General features: G+C 30.4%; 1 protein-coding gene across 4 annotated transcripts in view; it reads left to right on the top strand.

Annotated features, from left to right (window-relative positions):
* The window catches only part of Cdh9 (cadherin 9), a 167,908-nt gene that overhangs the window by 106,814 nt on the left and 35,113 nt on the right, over nucleotides 1–25,981 (top strand). For 3 of the 4 annotated variants that reach the window (XM_078016931.1, XM_005341392.4, XM_078016929.1), the window contains 5 exons: nucleotides 1,426–1,720; nucleotides 9,803–9,922; nucleotides 10,169–10,336; nucleotides 12,937–13,124; nucleotides 14,062–14,315. In XM_078016931.1, the coding sequence (XP_077873057.1) occupies nucleotides 1,426–1,720; nucleotides 9,803–9,922; nucleotides 10,169–10,336; nucleotides 12,937–13,124; nucleotides 14,062–14,315 (1,025 nt within the window). Of the gene's footprint in view, nucleotides 1–1,425; nucleotides 1,721–9,802; nucleotides 9,923–10,168; nucleotides 10,337–12,936; nucleotides 13,125–14,061; nucleotides 14,316–25,981 lie in introns of those variants that run through there. The other variant, XM_040272427.2, reaches the window with a different exon arrangement.

Genomic DNA, 25,981 nt, shown 5'->3' with positions numbered 1-25,981 from the left:
GTATTAGCCAAGTAGGGAAGACAAATGAAGAAGTTATTTCAAAGAATGACAGATTACATATGATGATTATTTTAATAGATTTAAAACAAAGAAGGATAAAAAAGGAAACAAGTTTCAAACTTTGGCTAACATAAAAAGCAGCATTTATATAAAAATCAATTCAAAGATGGATTTGGACATGATAAATATGTAAGTTCAGAACAATAAGAATTGTGATGAATGTGGTATAAGACTACACCAGAAGGGGAGACTAGTTAGGATTCCAGTCTTATTAAAATCTACAGTTTTAGCAATTTTGAAATAAAGAGCATTATTAGTTATTATAGTTAATATTTTGTACAATAAATCACTGAAGGTTATTCTTCCTGTATAGGTGAAGTGTTGTACCATTTAAATAACACCACACTTTCTCCATACATTTTTTTTAAATGACTTTACCTCACAAGAAAAAATGATAAGTCTGAGATGATGGATTGGTTAATTAGCCTGATTTAATTAATCTGCAATTATTTACTCATTCTTCAATATACACATACATCAAGACATCATATCATAATCCACAATTTTTTGACATACACAATTATTATTTCTCAATTTGATTTTTAAAGAATTACCAAAACTTTTAAAACTTTTACAAATCAAAGTTTCTTTGATTATACAACTGTTTTAAATTTTCATTGGTGAGCTTTCTACATTAAGAAGTTATTTTATAGAAGGGTAGTTTTTGAAAGAAAATAATTTGTGAATAAATACTTATTTCTATTAAGACCTAATATATATGGACAAAGAGGAAAGTCATGTTTTGTTTCACTTTAAATTTAAAATGTCTACAAAATAATTTCCTCCAAGTGAGAATATTGTGGTTGAAAAGGTACTCTTCAAAAGGGATACAGAAAATATGAGTTTGAAATTCTCTCTGACTGGTCTCCCTGAATACAGAGTCTGCAGTTTGACAATGTTATATTGGATGGTGATAAAATCAATTTAAAATTAAGTTATTCATCTTAAACTTAGCATTATATCAAGTTCAGAAATTCCTTATACCATAACTTTGAGTTTTATTATTTTAAATATTACAATGATTACTTGGTATTTAAAACTCAAGATCTGAGTTAACGTATTTTTTTTTATCTCTAGAGGTAACAAAGATTTCTTTGTAGTGTTCTACTTAAAAATATCTTTCAAATACTATACATTGAAAGAGATACATTTATTTTCCTTTTTATTTCAGTCTAGCTTCGTGTGATGTATAAATGAAATTGTTAAAAAATATTTAGCAAAACAAAACCTGAAATGTTTAGTTTCCGCTCAATGAAAATAAGATAGCATATTTGTAGTGATATTGTCTAGTTGATATGTGCCAAAATTATTTTTACTGTAATAATGCATGTGTTCACAGAACTCTTCTTTTTTACCTCTTTGAAGCTTCATACTGACCAAGATAAAGGAGATGGAAATTTAAAATACATTTTAACAGGAGATGGGGCTGGCAGTCTGTTCGTCATAGACGAAAATACAGGAGACATTCATGCTGCAAAGAAATTAGACAGAGAAGAAAAATCCCTCTACATTCTTCGAGCCAAGGCTATAGACAGAAAGACTGGTCGACAGGTGGAACCAGAATCAGAATTTATCATTAAAATTCATGATATCAATGACAATGAGCCAAAATTTACAAAAGACTTATATACTGCCAGTGTTCCTGAAATGTCTGGAGTGGGTAGGTATTTCCTAGTCAACTAATCACTATATTTGTTTGGTAAATTATATGAGGATGTGGTTATGATATGTGACCTCTTTCATGATAAGAGCTGTAACATAAAACTGCTATTTAGTGTAAACTTCCTATTTAGTTTCAATTACATGTACTTAGAGTCTCTTATTACATAACAAGTTACTGAGAACAATTATTTCATTGCATTGTCATGGATACCTTCAGCTCTACTCAATTGTCACTCAAATGAGAGCAAGTAGAAGACATTTTTATGAGAAGGGAAAGGAATAATAGTGCAGGCAATATTGGACAACTTTGCTTGCGTTATTTTGAATTACAAAACCTAAAGCTTGCATTTGACAAATTTATTCTGAAGCATTATCTCATTTGATCTTTCAAAAAGCTTTTTTTTTTAAAGAAGCATGGGAAATAAAACTTTAAATCCACTTTCTGTTAATTAGCAATTCAGAATTCACAAAGACTTAGCAACTGGATTAGTAACAAATAACCTGGTAGCTTCATGGCGAGATTCCAGGCTTTTTTTCTTGTTTTTCAGTTTATTTTTGTTCATGTTCCACAACTGAACAAAGGTTTAAAAAGGAAAATGAAAATAACTGTTTCTCATATTACATCTACCTAAGATTTTAAATTTAACTCATTGATATCCAAATATTAATATTAATATCTGAGTGACTACATTTATCACTATTCATGTAGAAGGTTTTTATTTGTTAATAAGAGTAGATGCTTAAGTATAAAATATTTCTTAAAAATGATTAAACTTATAGTATACAAAATATACAAGCTGCATATGAGGTTTAATAGTCTTAAGTATATATTTGATGTTATTATAACTAACATAACTTTCAATCTAAAATAACTTCTATGTAGGTAGAAAAAATACTTGTACACATTTTTACTGAGGATTTTATGTAAAATACTTGTTAAATATGAGTATCTGGCAAGAAGAACCAAGAGTTTATAAAGAAGTAATTTCTTTTAATGGCAAATAAAATCTCATTTGTTTGAAAAAAGTACTGTTCTATTGTTTTGGGGGATATTTTCTCCAATAATGTAAAAAGGAGTCCTGTGAAATCATAAAGCTTGGAATAAAACATGAGTGGATATGTTTTCTTTAATATTATTCTTATATCTGTTAGCCTGGTACAGTTCCTTGGATTGGTCTATAGTGTTCCATCACAAGGGTAATTTAGGTACACATCATGGTCTTTTTATATTTCATATGAGAGTACATTTTAAATTATATTCCTCTTTAGTATTCAACTTACTATTGAATTGTTTTCAAGTGATGTGGTTTTTGATAATACTCCTTAAAATTTGTAAAACATATTATATGCGTGATATTTTAACAGATATTTTTACATTTTACAATACCAAAACTTATACTTTTCTTTCTTCAGAAAGATTTGACATGTATAGGAAATTCAAAAGCACACAAAAGATAACATAAATATTGTAATATGAGAAAATTTGACTATAGTTGATTAAAATATAAATATACTTTAAAAATTTCCAAAGCATTACTTCACATTTTAAAACAGAATATCATAAGAGACTATTGATATTTAAATTTTTAAAAGCCTGTATTTTCTCCTGAATTTTATAGTGATATTTAATGAACTATTATCTCTCACTCTATACATTCCTACCGTCTGTCTGCCTAATCAGATTCTTCCTTATACTAGTATTCTAATTTAGATTATATTAATATTACTAAGTACATAAAGGCATCAAGATTGAACTAAGCATTTTGTGTGTGTGTGTGTGTGTGTGTGTGTGTGTGTGTGTATATATATATATATATATATATATATATATATTAAGTCTTCAGTGATTCAGTTCTTCATAATACAAAATATAAACTTTATGTGTGAATGGAGGCCTGTAGATTGTCTCATTCTAAAACAATTCCTGTATTTCATTTACAGAAGATTAAGTTGTAAGCAGGGCAACCTCTGATCTTTAAAAATGAGAATTTTTTTACCATTGCCAATTGCACTCCATGATAGGAATCCACAAAAAAGTTACACGACAAGAAGTTATATGACTCTAATTGAAGCTAATTAATAAAAATTTTTAAATGTACATGAAAAAAATCATACAGATAAATCCTGATTCTTTTTGTAGGGGATAGTTATTATTCTTTATTACTGACATTGGTGAATGTATTGCTTCTATGGTCCACTAATTGACTTTGTGTTTCTATTTTTAATTATCTTATTATATAAAATATAGTATGTCAAAGGCACTATAATTTTGGTTTACATACTTTCTTTAATAAATATTTACACACGAGTCCAAAAGAATTAAGGTGCCTTGCCCAAAGTACACAGAGTCAGCTAATTGCTAGTCTAGACTGATAATGGAAACATAGTTTAATAGATTCAGAAGTAGCTGAATAATCTCACTATTCTCTTGCACTGTTGGTTATACTTGTCTAAAATGTAATTTGAAAATCTTCTATTTTATTAGAACCTGAGTAGCATTTTTATATATACTATATTAAATCAAATGCCCCTCTCAAATTAAATCCAAATAAGAGTAAAGGGGGGAAAACACTGTGTTTTTCAATATAATTTTAGGTACTATTATACACACTCATACACATAATGTCTAAGTAAAATGTAGATGTATTTATGACCTGAATTTGTGTTGTTCTTTGTAGCAACTCTTATACCTTTTTTATTTGATCTTTTTATTTATACATCTCAGTAAAATGTATTTTGACATCTCATACCTACATGGAATGTAACTTCCCATTCTTGTGGATGTTCATAATGTGCAGTTACACTGGTCGTGCATATGTATATAAACATTGGAAAATTATGTCTGATTCATTATACTGTCTTTCCCATTCCCATTCCCCTCCCTTTATCCATTCCTCCTTGTGATGTTCAGCGAAGCTCCACTCCTCCCTACATCCTGCCTCTTGTGAGTTAGCATCTGCCTATCAGAGAGAATATTAGGCCTTTTTTTGGGGGGGGGATTGGATAATTTTGCTTAGCATGATATTCTCCTGTTCCATCCATTTACCAACAATTGCCAAATTTCATTCTTCTTTATGCCTGAGTAATATTCCATTGTGTTCCACATACTTTTTTATGAAAATAAAATAAAAGATGAACTCATTATAATTATTGCAAGTGAACATATTCTTTGTTTTTATTTGTACAAGTAAATAATTTTATGAAGGAAAATTAAGGGGTAATATCTAAGAGCTTCTCAGACTATGTATTAGCCATATTAAGACTTTAAGCACATGTGTAATTAAATTTAAATATATATATATATATATAAAAGAAATAATGCACAAAAACTGACTTCCAATTTTATTTTCATTATATTAATGATTTTTATTTAATCAGTGGGTTGACAAACTACAAATAGCTGAGGAGGAAATGAAGTTTAATAGAAAGAAATAAAATTTCTCACCCTCCAAGTATTTCCTTTAGTCTGCATCTCCTTTACATTTGCTTTTCTTCTGAAAATATTTGTCACTTCCTTTCTCCCTCACCAATCATTGTCCTTGAATTTGCCCTGTCTTTCTTTCAAAACCATATATCATATTCCATTTTAGCTCTATAATTAACATACCCCATTTTTACTTAAATGTGATTGATTCTAATGAGCTCATAAAATTTGAAATGCATTAACATCTTCTTTTTTTAAAAAAATATATTTTTTAGTTGTAGTTGGGCATAATACCTTCATTTTATTTATTTATTTTTATGTGGTGCTGAGGATCTAACCCAGGGACGCATATGTGCGAGGTGAGTGCTCTACCACTGCACCACCACCCCAGCCTCTGCATTATCATCTTCTGATTAAGCCTTTAAACTTGATAATACACAAAGACATGCAATTACAGAAAATGGGATGTACTTCTATTAAAATGTTAGTGTAAGTCCCTACATTTTCCTTTTTCCATTTCTTTGGTCAAGTTGCTCTTGTATAAATTTGGTAGTTTGGCATGCATATTTTCTCAAAGCCTGGATATTTCCCTAAATGTACTCTAAAAGATTTAGCCAGTCCTCCTCCTCACACTGGGTAATTTTCCAACCAGTAATTCCTCTGTAGTTTTTGATAGAAATAACACAATCAACAACTTCTTCAGGTCCTATTTCAGTCCTTTTTTTTTTTTTTTGAGGTTTACTTGCTCTGTATCCAATAATATCCATAACACTACACAGAACATTTGATAAAATATTTAGAAATATTTAGAATAGACTAGTTACGGCTAATTCCAGTCTTGCAATTCCCAGGTTTATAATCAAGAGTCACTTCTGCATGCCCCAAGACCTATAACTTAGAAGATAAAGTAATAATACAAATGAAGTACTGACAATCCCACCTAGCTTACATTAGCGTTCTATACATGCTAGTTCTCATGACTTCATGTGAAATACACTGGTAAGTCATAGGGACAAACTATTGAATAGAACCAGAGACGAACTCAGAAATTCAGAGTTTATATTTCACATGAAAAGAAATTTATATCGAACAAAAGACAGTTTTAATGTTTATGTATTTAATTCATGGGTTGTTTTAAACAGGTTCCCTTGTACTGTCTAGAAATATCATCCCTATTTTTGCTGGTGCCCCCATGCCATAAATATTTACGCAAGGGGCTCTCCCCATAGGTCCCCAAGTCAATGACTGTCTTAGCTGAAGGCATAGGCAGAGAGTTAACTTGGCCAGTACTATAAGAACATCCATGGAAGAGTGAATAGTTTTTTCCTTCTTTTTTTGTCTAATCTTCATCACCTTATTGTCTCATAGGGCTAAGTTAAATTCAATATGTTTTATACAGGAGTTAAAAAGGAATGCCTTGGGACAGAATAGGATAAAAACCATGCTACCTGTCTTATTTTGCTTTGGTTCCTCCAGTTCATGGATCAGTTCTGTTCGTTTTCCCTTTATTTGATCTCACAAATTTCTTAACATCTCTCATATATATATATACATATATATATGTATATATATATATATATAGTAGCTGAGTTTGTGTACATGCACATTTATGAGTGTATATATATGAGTGTATACACACATATATACAAACTTGTATATAAAAATATATATAATATGCATTATGTACTATATAAGTACAATATACATAAAGGGAAAATAATTTCTTAAAAGTTTTATACAATATAATAGGCCATATATTTTTTTTTCAATATTACCATGTTTATTAAAGAAGACTAAAAGCAGTAGGACAGTATATTCCTTTCCCAATACTATTTGTGTTTAGCAGTTGAAAATTATTTTAAACTAGTAATTTTGATAATAGCTAAGTAAGCTTGTGCACAACTATTTTACTATATTTTAGTTTATTCATAGCTGTACTTGGATTGATAGGTCTAGCTGGCTAGATACATAGATAGGTACATACAAACTGCATAATACATTGATAGATATTTAGATATGAAATCTATACTTTTTGGTTCATTTACATTTGAAAAGTTAAGAGTTTCATATTCTATTGAGTGAACTAGCTGAGTTAGTTGAAATTGTATTTTGAAATTGGAATCATGTTGAAAACCGTATATTGCAAATGTAATTTTATTTCTACCTATAAGGCATAGAAACAGAAAGTTCCCTTTTGTTTTATGGACAGAATATATTCTATAAAGTGAGATAGCCTGAATTTGATAAACTTCCCCTAATTTAGTTTATAAGCATAGAGGAGAACAACTGGTATTAATGGGTTACATTGTGTGATATAAACCTTTTTACTTTTATAGTTCATCCATAAAGGTAATGCTTATGAATATTTCTTTCACCGCCAAATAATTGATTTTGCTTTTCCAAACACTTAACATGAAAAAATATTATTTGATTATTTTTAAATATTTTTACGTCGTGCTTTTTTATTATGAGTTCAGCTTTTGTGTCTTGAATTTTCTTAAATATTAAACATTAGCTTTATATTAAAGAAAGGAATTAGCTAAGGGATGCAATAAACATTTTTGATTCCATAACATATTTTCTGTTTAAAGAAAGATATTGTATACAAAATTCTTCTAAGAGTTTTCCAAAAATAGCAACATCAAAATCATGCTCAATTTTTTGAAATAAGAAATGTGATATTTAATTGTCACCTAGTCCTTGTTATATTTTCCCATGTTTTATATTCTTAATGCAAAAAAATGAAGAAAATTTTTAAAAATAAAATTTTGAAAAAGGGAGAGGTATAATAGCCAAAGTGTATTTTACATTAACCTGTCTACATAAATCCATGCAAAATTAGTTTAACTATGCATCATTTTACTTTATTACTAAATAATGTTCACTGTTAATGAATCATTACATTTTTGTGGAAAAATAAAAAAAACTATCCATCCCTTGTACACCAAAACAATTGGTGTTTTCTTTTTTCTTAACTTGTTGGTATAAATAAAACATTAGAGGTATGCCATTAGCATTAACCAGTTTCAAAAGCATACTTAAGTATTACCAAGAATCTGAGGGATGGAATGTGAGTATTATATGGGTGTTCTAGTTTTTCAGTCACATCATGGGGGTGATTTGTGTTCTCTAAACTTTCTTTTTTCTTAAGGCCAAGCATTTTTTCACAAGTTTAAAGATCACACACCCATAAAATAGAACAAGCAAAACTTTTTCACCATGAAAATATTATTTAAAAAGTTTGAAAATGTGGGGCTGGGGTTGTGACTCAGTTGTAGAGTGCTTGCCTAGCATGTGTGAGGCACTGGGGTTGATCCTCACAACCACATTAAAAAACCAAATAAATAAAATTAAGTTATTGTCTGTCTCCAATTATCACACACACACACACACACACACACACACACACACACACACATATATATATAATAGTGGAAATGTACAGTACAGAAGATTGTTTTTACCTGTACCCATAGTGAAACATGAAAATGTTTACTTAGAAAAAACAAAAGGGACAAGTAACACAAGAAATGTCCAACCTTGATGAAGTAACTAATGGAATTTTCAACCTATAAGCAAATCTTAGTAATTTATATTTCAATGATATCCAAATGTGAAAACAATTCTTATTTTAACTCACTTGTACTCACATATGATTAAACAAAAATTTAAATATAAATTAGAAAACAACTTAGATGAACTTTCAAAAATTATTGAGGAAAAAACTAGTTTAAAATTTTGGGTGAGGTTGGATAACTTTTCAATGATAAATCTTATAATTGACATGGATCTAGTGAGTATGTAGTGTTTCCTGTCACAGGATATATCAATTCCATTACAGATGAGGAGACGTTTTTAGTGGGTGAACTCAATTTATCATTGTATGTGAATTAGTTTAAGAAAACATAAACGACTGTTGCTGAATTAATGGGGTACTATTGAAATGATTCGATGGAAAATGAGTTGTTAGTGTTAATCTCAATGAACATCATATTTATTTAATGAAATTTGCATTAGTATATGCATTCAAAATTGAGAGATATTCACTGCAATTCACTTAGAGAAGTTTATGAGTGAATAATATATATGGGGTATCAGGATAGACGACAGAACCAATGAGGAATTCACTCAGTTCTCAAACACATTAATATCTGAGTGATATAATTAAACTTGAAAAGTTGTGTATAATGTACTTAAAATGTTCTACAAAATCATTTTGCTCAGGGGAATCCATAGTAGGTTTCAGTTAAGATTTTAAAATTATTCTTTAGTCTTTATAGCAATTGAGTTAAAAATATGTACATATTTTTATGTATATGTACATAAAGTGTACATACATATATATACATACATGTGTGTATGTGAAACAACTAATATATTCCCTTTGTTTATCTCCTAAGACTAATTTTTAAAGCCCTTCTAGTTTTTAAAGGATTGGGACTTCTTACTAACCAAAAATAAAGAAATGTTTGTAATATAAAATTAAATAGATATCAGTATACATTTTTTAGTGAATTTTACTAAAATTTTTATTTTAGTCTTTATTATTAAATACTACTAACTGCATTATTAAAAATTATTACATAGTACAAGTACACAAGTACATTTTTCCAATTTGGAAGTATTTACGTGTTTATATTTGGGGGCTTTTTGTAGGTACATCTGTTATACAAGTGACGGCAACAGATGCAGACGATGCCAACTATGGAAATAGTGCCAAAGTGGTCTACAGTATATTGCAAGGACAGCCATATTTTTCAGTGGACCCAGAGTCAGGTAAAATACTTATGACATGGTATATTTCTGATTACATACATCTGGATCTACTGATTTCCTGGAGAATAACCCATGGGAAAAATCTTTCGGTTTTATGAATTATGTTGAATTAATTGTGCATTGAAGGATATGCTTAATCACACTGATGTTTTATCTATTTGCTATGATTAACTTATATAAAGTGAATCTTAAATAACTTAATTTTAAAAACCAGTGGTTTAATTGTCTTTTGTTTTTTTTCAAAAGGCATAATAAAAACTGCATTACCAGACATGAGCAGAGAAAATAGAGAGCAGTACCAGGTGGTTATACAGGCCAAAGATATGGGTGGCCAGATGGGAGGCCTTTCTGGAACCACAACAGTGAACATCACTCTGACAGATGTAAACAACAATCCTCCTCGATTTCCACAGAGTAAGGAAGGTTTAGTGATCTCTTGTTGAAAAACTTGTCGAACATACAATTATTTAAATCTAATGTTTGCACTATCAGTTCACTATTAATTTATGCAAACTATCAAATCCAAAACCCATCCCTCTACTCGCACACACACAGGAGCACAATTTCTTTCAAGTGATGGGTATCATTTTCTTCATTGGGTAGGCAAAGGGACAAAACAAGGACATGAGGTTCTTTTGCAGTTTCGGCTTTTTACTATCCTTTTCTACTTTTTGGAGTGTTGAAAACTTCCCAGGCTAAATTCTGTATGATCTTCCTGGTTGGAATGTGGTCTCTGCAGTTGGTCTGATTGGATCCAAATTATCTATTTTAATTAATTAATTAATTAATTAATTAATTAATTAATTTAGTAGGAATTGAACTCAGAGGCATTCTGAGCCACAATCCCAGTCCTATTTTGTATTATCTTTAGAGACAGGGTCTCACTGAGTTGCTCAGTGCTTCACTGTTGCTGAGACTGGCTTTGAATTGGTGATCCTTATGGCTCAGCCTCCCTAGCCACTGGGATTACAGGCAGGTGTCCCCATGCCCAGCCCCTGACTCAATTCAAATTCTATGCCTCACACTGGTCTCTGTTGTCATGTGTGTGCACAAGCATTATAAGCCTTTGTTAATTGATCCTAAGCAAAGACTTAAATTTTAACATCTCTGAAATCAAATGGTTTATGAAAATGGGTTAAATTGGCCACATTCTATATTTTTGTAGTAAATTATAGAGTCATGACTTACCAAGGTTGTGTGTGATGGCATGTATTGATATTGACATTGTTAAACATGTGATGGCATACTAAAATTCAATAATGTCAATGCTGTTGAGCCATGAAGATTAAATTATTTAATTCCCTTTCGGTTGTTACAATTTTAGGATACACTTTAAAACATGGATATTTTGCACCTCTTGAGGTCCTACAAAAACACATTTAATTATCTGATTAAAATTTTTGACTCTGCAGTGTGTAAAATGATAAAGAATTCTTCCTTAAAATTCTCAGTTGAGGTCCCATTTAAATTCATATTGATTTCAAACAATAAAATATTTTTTAGGTTGACAAAATGTGAAATATGTGATGCAACAGTTTTGGTGAACATATTCATATGATTAATTTTTAAAAGTGGATTTTGCTGAGAACATGAATAATAAGACCAAGTAACAGAAACCTAAACAATGCATTAAATGTTAGCAGTGGTTACTAATAATTTTAATGTAAACTAAAATTGTAAATTGCCAAATTATTTAATGTCTTGTCACTTGGTAATTCTAAGATCTGTTAGAATCTTAACAAATATTTGAAAGTATGATAGTACTAATAAAATGCTGAGGAGTAGATCTTGAGCTGAAGGAATTACAGACATGATTTTATATAATACAACAACCTTATAATTCAAATGCTAGCGTTTTCTTTTTCATTTTATAGATGAAAACATGGTTTTCAATGTTTAGAAAATTTAATTACCTTGCACAGGAGGACAACTTAAACTCATACAATGGACTTATAAGCTTATATTTTTAACTATCAAACACTGGAAAAAGAATAGACTATGAAGTCAGACACAAATGGCATTTTCCTTTACCTAAATTTGGAGGATAATTTTCTTGAACCTGATCCTGAAGATAATACCTACATTGTTATTTAGAGGAAAAATAAACTACTGTAGAGAGCATTTGACTATACTGTTCAAGACATAAAAATATTTTTTAAACTATTTTTTTACTTTAATTAATTTTTCTTGGACATTTTTCCTATTGATTCTTGAATACTTACAAATTAAAACACTTTCAGGAATAACAGAATGTGAGGTATTGAATGGGTGGGTCTACAGAAAACATAAACAAACAAACAAAACAAAATCTACTAAAAATACATTAAATTTGAAACAAATAAACAAAAAATAAAAGTGAGGGGAGCATTGACATTGATCTCTGCAGAGTTGTTTTTCTATCCCTGATTTAAAAAAATAAAAGAATAGGGCTGGGGATGTGGCTCAAGAGGTAGCGCGCTAGCCTAGCATGCGTGCGGCCCGGGTTCGATCCTCAGCAGCACCACATACCAACAAAGATGTTGTGTCCGCCAAGAACTAAGAAAAAAATAAATAAATGTTAAAATTCTCTCTCTCTCTCTCTCTCTGTCCCCCTCTGTCTCTCACTCTCTCTTTAAAAAAAAAAAATAAATAAATAAATAAAAAATAAAAGAATAAACACGTATTTTTAAAATAATTGCATTGATGTAAAAATATATGACAATAATTTTGAATCTCCATATAAGCAATAAATAGTTGATTTTTATGTTCTTTTAAATAAATAATTTTAGATTCTAATATCACATTTCCCATCTGTAAGTAGCTTCCCAAAACTTATATTTCTCACTTACGAATTGTTTGCCTTTATATATTCTTCTCCTAACTTAATAAATCTATAAATTTTGACAGCTTAAAATTCAATAATATGGAAATCTCTTCCAATTTAGAATTAATTTATTTAAGTAAAAAAGAGAAGAAATGACACAATTTCATCATCTAAAAAGGAAATGCCAAAGCAGTACTGATTTAATTTACAGGTACGTATCAGTTTAGTTCTCCTGAGTCTGCACCTCTCGGAACCCATCTTGGAAGGATAAAAGCCAATGACCCCGACTTGGGGGAAAACGCTGAGGTGGAGTACAGCATTGCTGAAGGAGAGGGAGCGGACATGTTCGATGTCATCACTGACAAGGATACACAGGAAGGGATTATAACTGTCAAACAGGTTTCTTTTTGCTGTCTTCATTTTTCCCTTGAGTGCTCTTTAGTTTATTCTTGCTTCTCAGTAAAGGAAGAAAAGTCTTGGATTTATTTTTCTGTTTCTTTTATATGCTGTCTACCTTTCACATAAGTGGGAATAGTTGTGATTTCACTTCAAATAAGTAAAGCGTCTTTATCATTCACACTTATACAGTGGTTTGAAAGCTCAATTGCTTGCATTTGTAGTAGACAGCCATCAAACTAAGATAATACTAAAAATACTTGTTTAATCTCTCTTTATGGGAGAAAAAATAAGCATGTAACTATCACTGTTATTTCACACAGTTTTTAAAATGTTCTAATTTTAGGTGTAATGGTTTATATAAATAAATAAAAGATAAAAATGGTATGTGTTTTATGTTGATTATACTAATTTTCAATGCATTTTAGGGGAATATTTTGCAACTTTACATGGAATAATGTAGGTCAATATTATTTTACAATTTACTCATATGTTACAGTCAAATAAATGAAATATAAACAATTTTTCTCTAAGATTTTACATCAGTCAACTTTTATTCTGGTTTTAATTATGTATGACTTTAATGCCAATAATATATAATCATTATATTCATTAAAGAATATCTCATTTATCTGTGCCTAAAAATACTGAAGTATAATACTGAATGTGAATCAATCTTATTTGCATATTCCATTATATTTAGTTAAACCTGTATAAGTAAGTATGAGGCAAAAGAAAAAAAATCTACAAATTTATTTTATATATCATATAATATATATTATATAATATATATATACATATATAGATGTGTGTGTGTGTAAGTTACTTAGTCTTAATTGCCTGTATCTTTAAAAAAATCAGGATTTTATATCTAGAAATTTTCACCTATGGTTATGGCTTTTAAATTGTCCTAATATTTTCTTGTTTTATCTAATTTCAGAATTTAGACTTTGAAAAAAAAATGCTGTACACTTTAAGAGTGGATGCAAGTAACACTCATCCTGATCCCCGATTCTTACACCTGGGACCTTTCAAAGACACAGCTGTAATCAAAATATCTGTGGAAGACACAGATGAGCCTCCTGTGTTCAGTAGACACTCCTACTTGATAGAAGTCGATGAGGATGTAAAGGAGGGTAGCATCATTGGACAAGTCACAGCATATGACCCAGATGCCATGAACAATTTAATTAAGTAAGTACTTTCAGAAGAGTTATGTTTGCAGATATATAATCTATTTTCAAGCCATCTGGAGACAAATGTGTTGCGCAATGTCAGTCAACCACAGAAATAAATACAGATTAAAAACTCTTAGTTGAGATGTTTTTAAAACCATTTAGGTATATTATTTAATTAGAGTCTTACAATTCTAGATATTACTATGATATTTTTTCTGGGAATGATAAGATCAAGACACTAAGTATTTAAATAGCCCAATAGTGACACTTTGGTTCTTAAAAAAATCAGGCAGTCTGTCTAGCTTCAGGGTTAGTCAGGGATTTGAATCTCACTTTTGGTGTGATTCTTCCCATTGTTCTTCTATGTTAAATCAAATTGCATGTAAAAATGATTTAAGAAAGAAATTGGAAATATATATTTCTCTCCTAAAAATATAAAGCTATGTACTTTCAAAAAGAGCCACTAAACCTACCTTAAATTAAAATTTTGGTGAAACATTGCACTAGTTCATCATAATTCAAATATGAACACTTATATGTTCATATACTACATCGTTACTAAAGAAATAATGATATATAAGTCAATGGAAAGGTTAAAGTACTAACAACTAGTAGACTATCATACTTTTCCAATATTTGAATATTATATTCATTGTTTCAAAGCTTTAAATAAGTGAAAAATCTCAATGATTCTTAGAAAAATTTTCTTAAGGAGAATGGGAATGTAATTGGTACCTAAATAACTATGAATAGGACAGATGGGTGCTGATGTGTAGATATGTAGAGGAAGTTAGAATTGACAGAAGAGGTAGATAAATAATACTTTTTCCTTTTAAATATGTGGCTAGTAAAATACCTATAATTCCACTTTTCTTTAAATTTTACTCTTAAGAAAAATAATTGGTTAGACATTTCTCATGCCATCTTTAACACATAGAATATTAATGAATATATGTATTACCTAGTTTTTATTTTAGGACTTTCCAAAGTGTCAATTTGCAAAGTAATGTTGCTGCACAAAATAAATTCTGGTAAAAATTCTATTAGTTAATGGCACTAATATACAATTGAACGTGTTAAACTTTGTAACCAAGAAATATTCTAGAATATTTTATTTTATGGATCATAACTAGAGCTTAAACTTTGGTTAATTTTAGGTTGAGTAGAAAATCATTTACTGAATCTCCCTGTTTAAAAAGTAAATGATTGTTTTCAAATTTTATATTTTGTATATTATTAAACATTATTTTTATGAGATTCATTCTAGTTTATACAAGAAAATATTTTACCCATAAAATATTTTTATAGGAGCTGGAGCTGTAGCTCAGTGGTAGAGCACTTGCCTCACAAGGCACTGAGTTCAATCCTAGCACCACATAAAAACAAAGTTTTGAGTCCATATACAAATATAATATAAATAAATATAATAAAATATTTTTATAAAATTATAATTTTATATAAGAAAATATTTACTCTGAAAAATATTATTATCATTATACATAAAAATATTCATAACAGTATACTCATATTATTATCAATATACATATATTTTTATCATTATAAATGCCCATGTTAGGGACTGGGGTTGTGGCTCAGCAAGTGTGAGGCTCTGGGTTTGATCCACAGCACCATATAAAAATAAATAAACAAAGGTATTGTGTCGAACTACAACTAAAAAATAAATATTAAAAAAATAAATTCCCATATTATTTAAAACAAAAAGTCTTTAAAAAAATGAAAAATTAACAGTTTTTCTATGATTAATTTATCTGTACTAGAATGTTCATTTCTAATACAATGTGAATTTTTATGTTACTGAAATGGTACATGTTTATTGCCTTTTTGTCCCCATATGTGAATATGTTAAAACTCTGTGTTTAAAATACATACAGCTTCTTTGCAATGCTCAAAGAGAAACAAATGCTTATTTATTTTTTGCTTTTAAATCCAATATATTTGTAACTTCATAGGGGGTTTCACAAATTTGGCAATTATCCAAAAATTTACAAATCTATATGATAGTACTAATAACACATTGTAATAAAATGTTCTTATAGTGAAAATAGAGATAGTTTGGATGTTCCACTAGAATGATGGATTGGCTTTTCAGGGATTGGTGTTAACATTTTTTCCCTCTAACATCTCAACTTGATAACACCTTCCTATTTTTTAAAGAAAATAAGAAATTTGCCACATTAGTAACTACAAATGCTTAATGAGTGTCTGCCTTTAATGGTTTGGGCCAGTTTCTAAAGATGTCATCTAGGTTGGTCATTCCTTCATTTCTCCTTAGCATTTGATATGAACAAATGTTTTTGATAGAAATCCTACATGTTCATTTTAAAAATGATTAATTGTACCTTTTTAAAATGAAAGTAATCCACTGTTAAAAAGTTGTTGTCAATGACAGAGTCTCAGCATATTTAGATAATGAACCATCTTATTGTTTGATCATTAAGCATTTCTGAATCATAAAGAGACCACATCTTAACGGTAGTCTGTGGTCTTTCCTAATTTGTATCCTATATTTGCATATTAAGAAGTCAATAAATGTTGCAAGAGGCATGTTAATTATTCCATGACACCAAGGTTACTTGTTCATTTACTCAGGTGAGGTGTCTCATCAACCTTTATCAATTCTTAACATTCCTTTCTTCAGAAATATTTTCATCTCATCAATAAATTCTGCACCAGGCAACAATATGTATGTTTTATTAGTCAAATCATATCATAAAATTTATAACAGTTAACTACTTCACTTTGTCTATTTTCTCCATTCAGTTATTTCTATTTCAATGCATTTGTTTTGATATTACATTCTTTTTTTCTGTTTATATTGTGGATATTTTGCTTTTTACCCCTTCCCTGTTTCTTTGACTTAAAATATGAAGTTATTTATTTGAGATATTAATTTTACATTTTTCTTAAATATACATCATAGTGATATAACTTTCTCTGTTAGCATAGCTTTAGGTGTGTTATACAACAGTCTGATATTAATATGTGGACTTCCTCTTTTTTAATCATTGTTTTTAATTAAAACATGACTTGCATTGTAGGTATATGGTCTTGCTTTATAACCCAGTTTAATATTATTTCTTTTAAATGAAATGTTCATACTGTGATTTTTCATACTGTTAAGTTTGTCATCTTGCCATTTTTTTTCTGATTGCTTTATCTTTTCCTTGTTTCCTCTTATTTTGTGCCATTTTGGATTAGTACAATATTACAGATTGCTGGTTTTCTAACAGTATGGTAAATATTTTGCTCTGTAATAATGTTTCTTCCTGTATGGAATCTTTTGTTCCTTATGCTGCTTTTAATTTTTCAGTAATTTTAATTCAATTGATTGGAATATGACCTACAATAATAGACTTCATTTCTTTTTTGCTTAAACTTTATTGAATTTCTTGGATCTGTGAATTTATATCTTTTGTGAAGCTGGGAAAATTTTTAGGCATTGAATCTTCAATTTCTTCCCCCATCTTCTTCTCCTTCAGAGAATATAAATGTTATTAGGTCTCATGAATGTGTCTGTCATTTAGTATGTACCACATTCCACAGCATCTTCAAACTCATTAATTATTTCTGTAATGTTTAATCAATTTTAAATCCATGCAGAATATTTATCTTTTTTAATATTTATTTTTAGTTGTAGTTGGAAACAATACCTTTATTTTATTTATTTTTATGTGGTGCTGAGGATTGAACCCAGAGCCTTGCATGTGCTAGGTGAGCACTCTACTGCTGAGTCACAACCACAGCTCCCAGAATATTTTTTTAACGTACATACATTGTCATTTATTCTGTAGATGTTCTATTAAGATCACATATATATGTATACTATACACATATATGAACATATGTATATGGAACACAGTTAAACATCTTTTGAATGTCATTTTGAGCTAATTCTATCGACTGTGTCATCTCTGTGTTGGTTTGAATTAATAGATTTTTCTTTTCACTCATGCATTCCTGTCTTTTGCATGCATGTAATTTTATTGGATTATAAACATTGTGACTTTTACCATGGTTACTGTTGTCTAAGTTTGTATTTTTATGAAAATTCCTGAGCTTTATCTGATATAGTTAAGTTGGTTGAAAGAGCTCAGTCCTTTTGGACCTTGTTCTTGTGCTTTCTCAGCAGCCCTTAGTGTAAGCCTAGTTTTGCTCCATTGTTCACCAATATCTGTTTGTTTGAAATTATATAGTTTTCCATCCTGTATGATAACCAGCAAAACTATCTCAAGGTTCATAATATTCCACTAATATTCCTAGTTGATATTGTGTACCCTTTAATTCATAAGATAATTTGCCTTCATAGTGTTGTAGCCAAGTTGGATCCTCTTCAGATTTCAGGCTTTGCCTTCTCTTCAGTGCTCCCTGCCAACCTTAGCCACTGTTGTCTACCTCTACCTCTCTGGGTTTCTACTCACAATACTATAGGAACCTAGAGGACACTCCTTAAAGGTTAAAGTTCAGGAGCTCACCTCCTTTCCTTCCCTTCTCTAAGAATTGCTGATTTCTGTTGTTGTTGTTGTTCTCCTCCTCCTCCTCCTCCTCCTCCTCCTCCTCCTCCTCCTCCTCCTCCTCCTCCTCCTCCTCCTCCTCCTTCTTTTGTAATACAATGGAGTGGATTGGTTTTGTTGTTGTTGTTGTTGTACATGGACACAATGCCTTTATTTTACTTGTTTTTATTTTTATGTGGTGCTGGGGATTGAACCCAGTGCCTCATGCATGCTAGGCAAGCGCTGTACCACTGAGCCACAACCCCCAGCCTCTAAATATCCAGTTCTTTAAACATCATTGTTCCCATGCATTTTGCCTTTTTTTTTTGGGGGGGGGGGGCGGTGTTTAGTGTGTATGGGAAATCCATCCCCTACTATTCTATTTTTGTCAAAAGAAAAATGAAAAATTATTTTAAAAATTGTCCCTGAATTGTTTAATTGTAGCAATTCATTTTCAAAAACACAAGAAATTTTGTAGCAAATAAAACATATGAAATTCTCTGTTACTCCTGGGTTACTTCACTGCCCTTCTATTATATATTCCATCATTCAAACAATTTGTCAATCTATCTCATTTTTATATCATTGAGTACATTAGTCTTTGTATGTTTTAAATTCTATGTGTTCACTTATGTTCCAAACTCAGTAATTTTTTTATGAATAATGCACTATTATGTCAATAATACATCATTGATAAAAATTTAGATTGTTTGGAGCTTTTATATATATATATATATATATATATATATATATATATAAAATACATATATGAGATCACACATATATAATATATAGAGATTATATATACATGTTCTGTATCAATATATGATTACACATATAGATTACATATAGAGGTTACATATATTTTGTATATATTTTAGGCACATATATAAATAATAAATATGTATAATCTTCACCTAAATATGATCATTTACTGAAGGTACAATTTCAAAAATAAATTTCTGTGTCAAAGAGATCTATAGTCAAATTTGTATTCTTGTTTCACAGTGTTAAAAATTGGCTATTACATTTTTAAGTTTATACTCCTCCCAGAAATATTGGCCTTGGATAGAGAACTCGCATCCTGGAGAAAAAACAATGAGAAATAATTTTACCAGTAAATCTAAAAAAGTGCCTTTCAAAGAAAAATATTAAAAGAACAAATTAATGTCAAATTATATTTCTTAAATTATATTGCCAATTCTGCCCCCCAAAAAACATTATAGACTGAATGCTATTAACATTGTAACATATGTAAATGTATGGGGAAAAATACTTTAGAACTCCAAATATAGTATGAAGAAAAATCGGTAATAATTCAACAGTGAGTCAACAATGTAATTTGGGGCAGGGGGCTGGGGATTGAACGCAGGTCCCCCCATGAGCTAGACAAGTGTTACATCAAAAGCCCATGTAGAAGTCTTTGCTTTGTCTAATGCAATTTAGAAAGATGACTGACTGGTCCTAAATGCAAAAACAGGCTACAATTAGCATCATGGGGATTGATATTTTTCCAGAAAATATTGGGAACTACTTCTTCCTACACCCACTCCCAGTAAATCTGTCATCAAACTTATTTTCTGAAATACATCTGCTACTTGCAACATGAAATTTTTGTTAACAGTTTGCAGCTGTTGTCACCTCTGCTTCACCGCATTAGTTATCATGGAGTTACTTATCCCAAGTTGTAGAGTCGATTATAGCTTGACAAGGTCTGAAAGAACATCAAGCTTCACTTCACACCTATTTGATGCTTAGTGTATTTAAAATTCAATGATTTTTTGGAAGAAATCCTTTATACTGCTGTTAAAACTAAAATAAGGTATTTATGGCAAAAATTTAGTTATGGTTCAACAAAATATATATGATTCCAACATAAACAAAATTATGTGCATAAATGCCTTCATATATAGTGGTGCTTTTCGAGTGCTTTTATTTCAGAGGGTAACATATTAATGGTGTGACAACAATACTAAATCTAGAAAAGAATATTCTGAATTAATATAATTAACAAACATGAAAAAAATGTTAAGCATATCTAGCAATTACAGAAATGCAAATTAAAGCTACACTCAAATTTCATCACACTTGAGTCAGAATGGAAATTCTGACAAACAACAATAAATATTGGTGAGGATGTGGGGAAAAGGGTAAACTCATACATCGCTGGTTGAATTGCAAATTGGTGCAACCACTCTGGAAAGCAGTATTGGAATGGAACTAGGAATGAACAACCATTTGAGTTAGTTATCACACTCCCTGGTGTACATCCAAAGGACATAAAATCAGCATACTACAGTGATATAGTCACATTAATGTTTATAGCATCTCAATTCACAAAAGCTATGCTATGGAACCAAACTTGTTGTCTATGAACAGATTAATGGATAAATAAAATGTGGTTTCTATACACAATAGAATATTACTCAGCCATAAAGAAGAATGACTTTATGATATTTGCCAATAAATAGATGGATGTGGTGACTATCATACTAAGTTAAATAAGCCAATTCCCCAAAACTAACAGTTGAGTGTGGTCTCTGATACATAAATACTAACCCAAGGGAAATGAACGGAATAGAGGTGGTGATAGGAATAAGAAATACAGTGGAGTAAATCTAACATAACTTTCCTACTTACATCTATGAATACACAACAGTGAATTTCAACATTATGTACATCCATAAGACTGGGATCTTAATTAGAATAAGATATATTCCATGTTTTTATATAAATAAATCAAAATAGACTCTATAACTAAAAAGAACACATAAAAATAGAGAAAAAGAAATTATAAGTAATTTCATCATATAACAAACATTCGTGTTTTTAATCATTTTATGGTTCTCAGCTATGGAAAATTCCTAAGTAGAAGCTAGAATGGAAAGAGCAGATCCATATCAGGACTCTACTGACTTATTGAAAGAAGTAACTTGAATCCAATAAAGGAAAAATAATGTAATGATAAGCTATTATAGCATATTACTGATTTGGCCTCTTAACACAGTTTCTTTTTTACTTGTAATTTTTTTAGTAAAAAATTTCAGGTATATGATATGGGTTTGATTTTTAATGTTAGAATATGAAAATGGAAAGCAAATAAAAAATAGAATCTAGAGATTGGCTACAGGTTCCGTTCTCTTTGCTTTATTTCACTTGTTATTTGACACCCAATGGTTGGATCATCTTTCTAGAACAGGCATTCGTACACCAAAAAAAAAAAAATATGCCGGTGTTCTTTTGTAACTTACCGTTCAACATTCAGTGTAGGGAAATCAATAATGTATTACTGCTATTATAGGCCATCTGCTAGGACACAGAGAGAGGTTTTCTTCTGTGTTAAGTGTTTATCAAGCTCTTTCTGCTGGTTTGTTGTAATCCAATGTATTTATTATTAATAGGTAAACCAGAATGTTCCTATTCTGTGTTGAAAATAGAACTTGGCTGTTAAATAAAAGAAAATTACTTTGGGCTTTTGACAAATAGTGAGGCATCATTTGCACTGACGAAATTTGCTAAATATAGACCTGTATCATTAACAAAGTAAGCTATTTCTAAATTGTTAAAGTGATTTTCCTTTATGAATTCTTAACTTAAAAAGCAATGTCTTTCAAGGTTTAACCTTGGAGTAAGGGCAGACAGAAACACATCCATTTTGATCCCACTAAGCTACAAGAGGGTCAAACCTTGACTTTCATACTGTTAGAATTGTTGTTTATTCCTTCCTTACAGACTGCACATGATAATCTCTAGGGAAAGTAACCATGGGGACAAAAGAAAATTTTATTTTCCTTTTTGATCTTAATGGAAACAGTAGAAAAAAAAATTCAAGATCTATTCAGACAGAAATAGATAATAGCTGACTGTTGACCTTTCCAACAATGAAGAGACACACCTACAGAGGATACTGTAATTGCTTCATTCCACACAAGATGTGGTCATGTTTTTTGCTTTCCTTGTGTGAATTTCATGTTTGCTTTTACTCATAAATAGAATTTGGTGTATATAAGGAAAATAAAGCATTTTTAATATTGCAGTAACTCTCTTTGTGTTTCTCCTAAATACCTTATAATAGAGATGTGATCCCAAAGGTAAAGACAGCCCACATTGGGAACTAAATTTTAGAAATGCTGAAACTTACAGATTAAAAAAAACCCAAAATTTTGTTAGCACAATTAATCAATGAAGTTTAAAAAGACACAATTCAAAATACATGCCATCTTCAACTTAGGTGTATTGGTAATTATTTTAAAAATCAGATCTACTGCAGATAAGCATGTAACAGAGAACTATTTTTAGAAATCTGCTGTAGTTTTGTTTCCTTTATTTTCTTTTATATGTTCATTGCTATATATAGATTTCTAATTGTCCTATGTCTCCTTAGTGTTTCCCACTCTAGAATTAAACTACTCCTGGTAAATGATCATGAAACAAATCAGTTTTGTTTTAATCTCCCAAATTCTTATGTAGGAAAATTTCAGTGATTATTGAAAAAATGAGGAGGTTTTTTCATTTCTGTCCAAGATAGGATTCACCTCAGTTTCCCCATTGCACAGTCCTTCCAAAGGACAAAGACGTGACTAAACTGTTCCATGAGTTAGAAGTAAGGTGCACAAAGAAATCTGAGACCATAAACTTTTCCAAAATTCTACCTTTTAGATAAAACACAATGTATTTATTTCAGTGCCCCAAATACTGTCTTTGAAACAGTATTTCTGACTTTAAAACATTCATTTAACCTAGTTTAAAATAAAATAGGAAAGAAAGAAACTTTATGAACTACATTAAATTGTTGAAATTATTTTCAAGATCTAGATTTTCTTTTTGGATTTCTTAAGTTCAGCAGAACTTCTATAACAATAGATCAACTCATGTAGCCTCTATTAAAACAACACCCCCCCCCAAAAAAAAGTAGAATTTAAATAAACATGTTTTTGTCCAACAATATTGAAATTGCCAACTTTTCATGATGTTTAGAATCTTAAAAAATGTATTATTAATATTTTTTTGGTTTTTGTGGGAGAGGGGTACCAAGCACTTTACTCAGGGGCACTCAACCACTGAGCCACATCCCCAGCCCTATATTATATTTTATTTAGAGACAGGATATCACTGAGTTGCTTAGTGCCTCACTTTCGCTGAGCCTGGCTTTGAACTTGTGATGTTCCTGCCTCATCCTCCTGAGTGCTGGAATTACAGTCATGCACCACCATGCCTGCATAATGTTTTTCAAAGTTAGTGCCAGAATGACTCATACAGAATCATAATTGGGTAGTTAAGTTTTCTAATATATTATAACCAAAGGGAATTCCTTTGTTAAATATCTTTAATGAGACACATATAAAGATGAGAATTGAACCAGATGCTGATTATTATGTTTTCTGTCTTTCATGGTTGTTCTTCTGTATTCATTCTGAGAACTTTATCCAATAGGCTGTATTTGAATGTAGGCTTTGCCCAAGATAGGATTCACCTCAGTTTGTCAAAAATGCAGAATCCCAGCTCCCATAATAGACCTACTATTGCAAATTCTAGGGTTTACTGTTGTTGCAATCTGCAGATCAAACCCAGGGCCTCATGCATACTAAGAAAGTACTTTACCAATGAGCTATACCACCAACCCATCAAATCCTGTTTTATTAAGAACTACCCATGATTCATGTGAATGATAGTGTTTGAGAAATATTCCCTTTCCTATATGGCTCCTGAAAAACTCAAAAACAGAAATCTCAAATTTTAGCTAGTCGTGCATAGCAAGATTGGATCTATCTACCATCTTGAATTTAAGACAGCCCTTTAAAAAAAATCTTTAGAGAGTGTATTAGTTTTCTGTTGCTGCAATAAGAACATATCACAATGCTAACAACTTAAATAAACAAACACAAGTTTGTTTTCTTGTAGTTCTGTGGGTCAAAATTATGGTGTGCACCTCACCAGACCATGAGTAAAGGTGTAATTGTAAACAGGACCATGTTTCTTTCCACAGACTCTAGGAGAAAATTGTTTTCTTGCCCATTCTGGTGGCTAGCAGATTTCAAATTCTTGCAGTTGTGGAGCAAGTTTGCTGTTTCATCATTCACCATCAGTTTAAAGACTGTTCCCAGATTCTACAGGTTGCCTTCATTCCATTCCTTGTTCCTCCATCTTTGAAGCCATCCACAATAAATCTTTCCTTATTACCCCTTAAATCTCTCCTCTTTGTTTGTCTCCTCTTCCTAGACCACTTTTTAATCTTCCCTCCAGTTTCACTTTTAATAACTCTTACTATTAGTTTTTACTCATCAGCATAATTGAGAAAAATCTTCTGTATCAATGTTTTCAGCCTTTTCACACTTTCAAAGTTATTTTTTGCCATGTAAAGTAGCATATTCATGGGGATTAGAGTATGAAACTCTTTGAGAAAGGAGACATTATTTTGGCAACCGTAAAATAAAGCTTGGGATAACATGTGCCATATCTATCCTTAATGGGAAAATCACAGAACTCTGTGGTGTTTGAGATTAGATTTTTATGTGTAATAAGTTGAGGTATAGATTAGAGGAAGACCTTTTATTCCGCTGAGATGTCACTTGAATAGAAAACCATTCAAGAACAATGCATTTATGATAGCCTTCTCTATATTAATACATACTCTTTGAATACATATTCATATTTTTTAAAATTTTAGAGTATATTTCATTTACTCAATGATATTGACTCCATCTGATTCAACATGACTATTATGTTTATATTAAATACTAAGGTAAAATAAATGATTCAAATGACAATAACTCACTTAACAGCTGCACAAAAATTCAGAACCATAAATAATGCCTTTAGTGTACATACTAATACAGTAGTAATATTGGAAACAATTATATAAAATTGTTTATGAGATAAAGATTTCAAGCCACATCAATGTTTATACTAGCACAAGTCACAATGGCTAAACAGTGGAACCAAACTAGGTGCCCATCAGTTGATGAATGATAAAGAAAATGTAGTATATATACACAGTGGAATACTATTCATCATTAAAAGAGAATAAAATCATGACATTTGCAGGTAAATGGAGTTGGAGAATATAATGCTAAGTGAAGTTAGCCAATCTCAAAAATCCAAATGCCAAATATTTTCTCTGATATAAGGATGTTGATTCATAGTGAGGTTGGTGGGACATGGGAGTATTAGA

Source organism: Ictidomys tridecemlineatus, chromosome 1, assembly GCF_052094955.1.
Source record: "Ictidomys tridecemlineatus isolate mIctTri1 chromosome 1, mIctTri1.hap1, whole genome shotgun sequence".
In the NCBI taxonomy this organism is placed as follows: domain Eukaryota; kingdom Metazoa; phylum Chordata; class Mammalia; order Rodentia; family Sciuridae; genus Ictidomys; species Ictidomys tridecemlineatus.
Note: the sequence above shows the minus strand (reverse complement) of the source record. Positions and strands in the feature narration are given on the sequence as shown.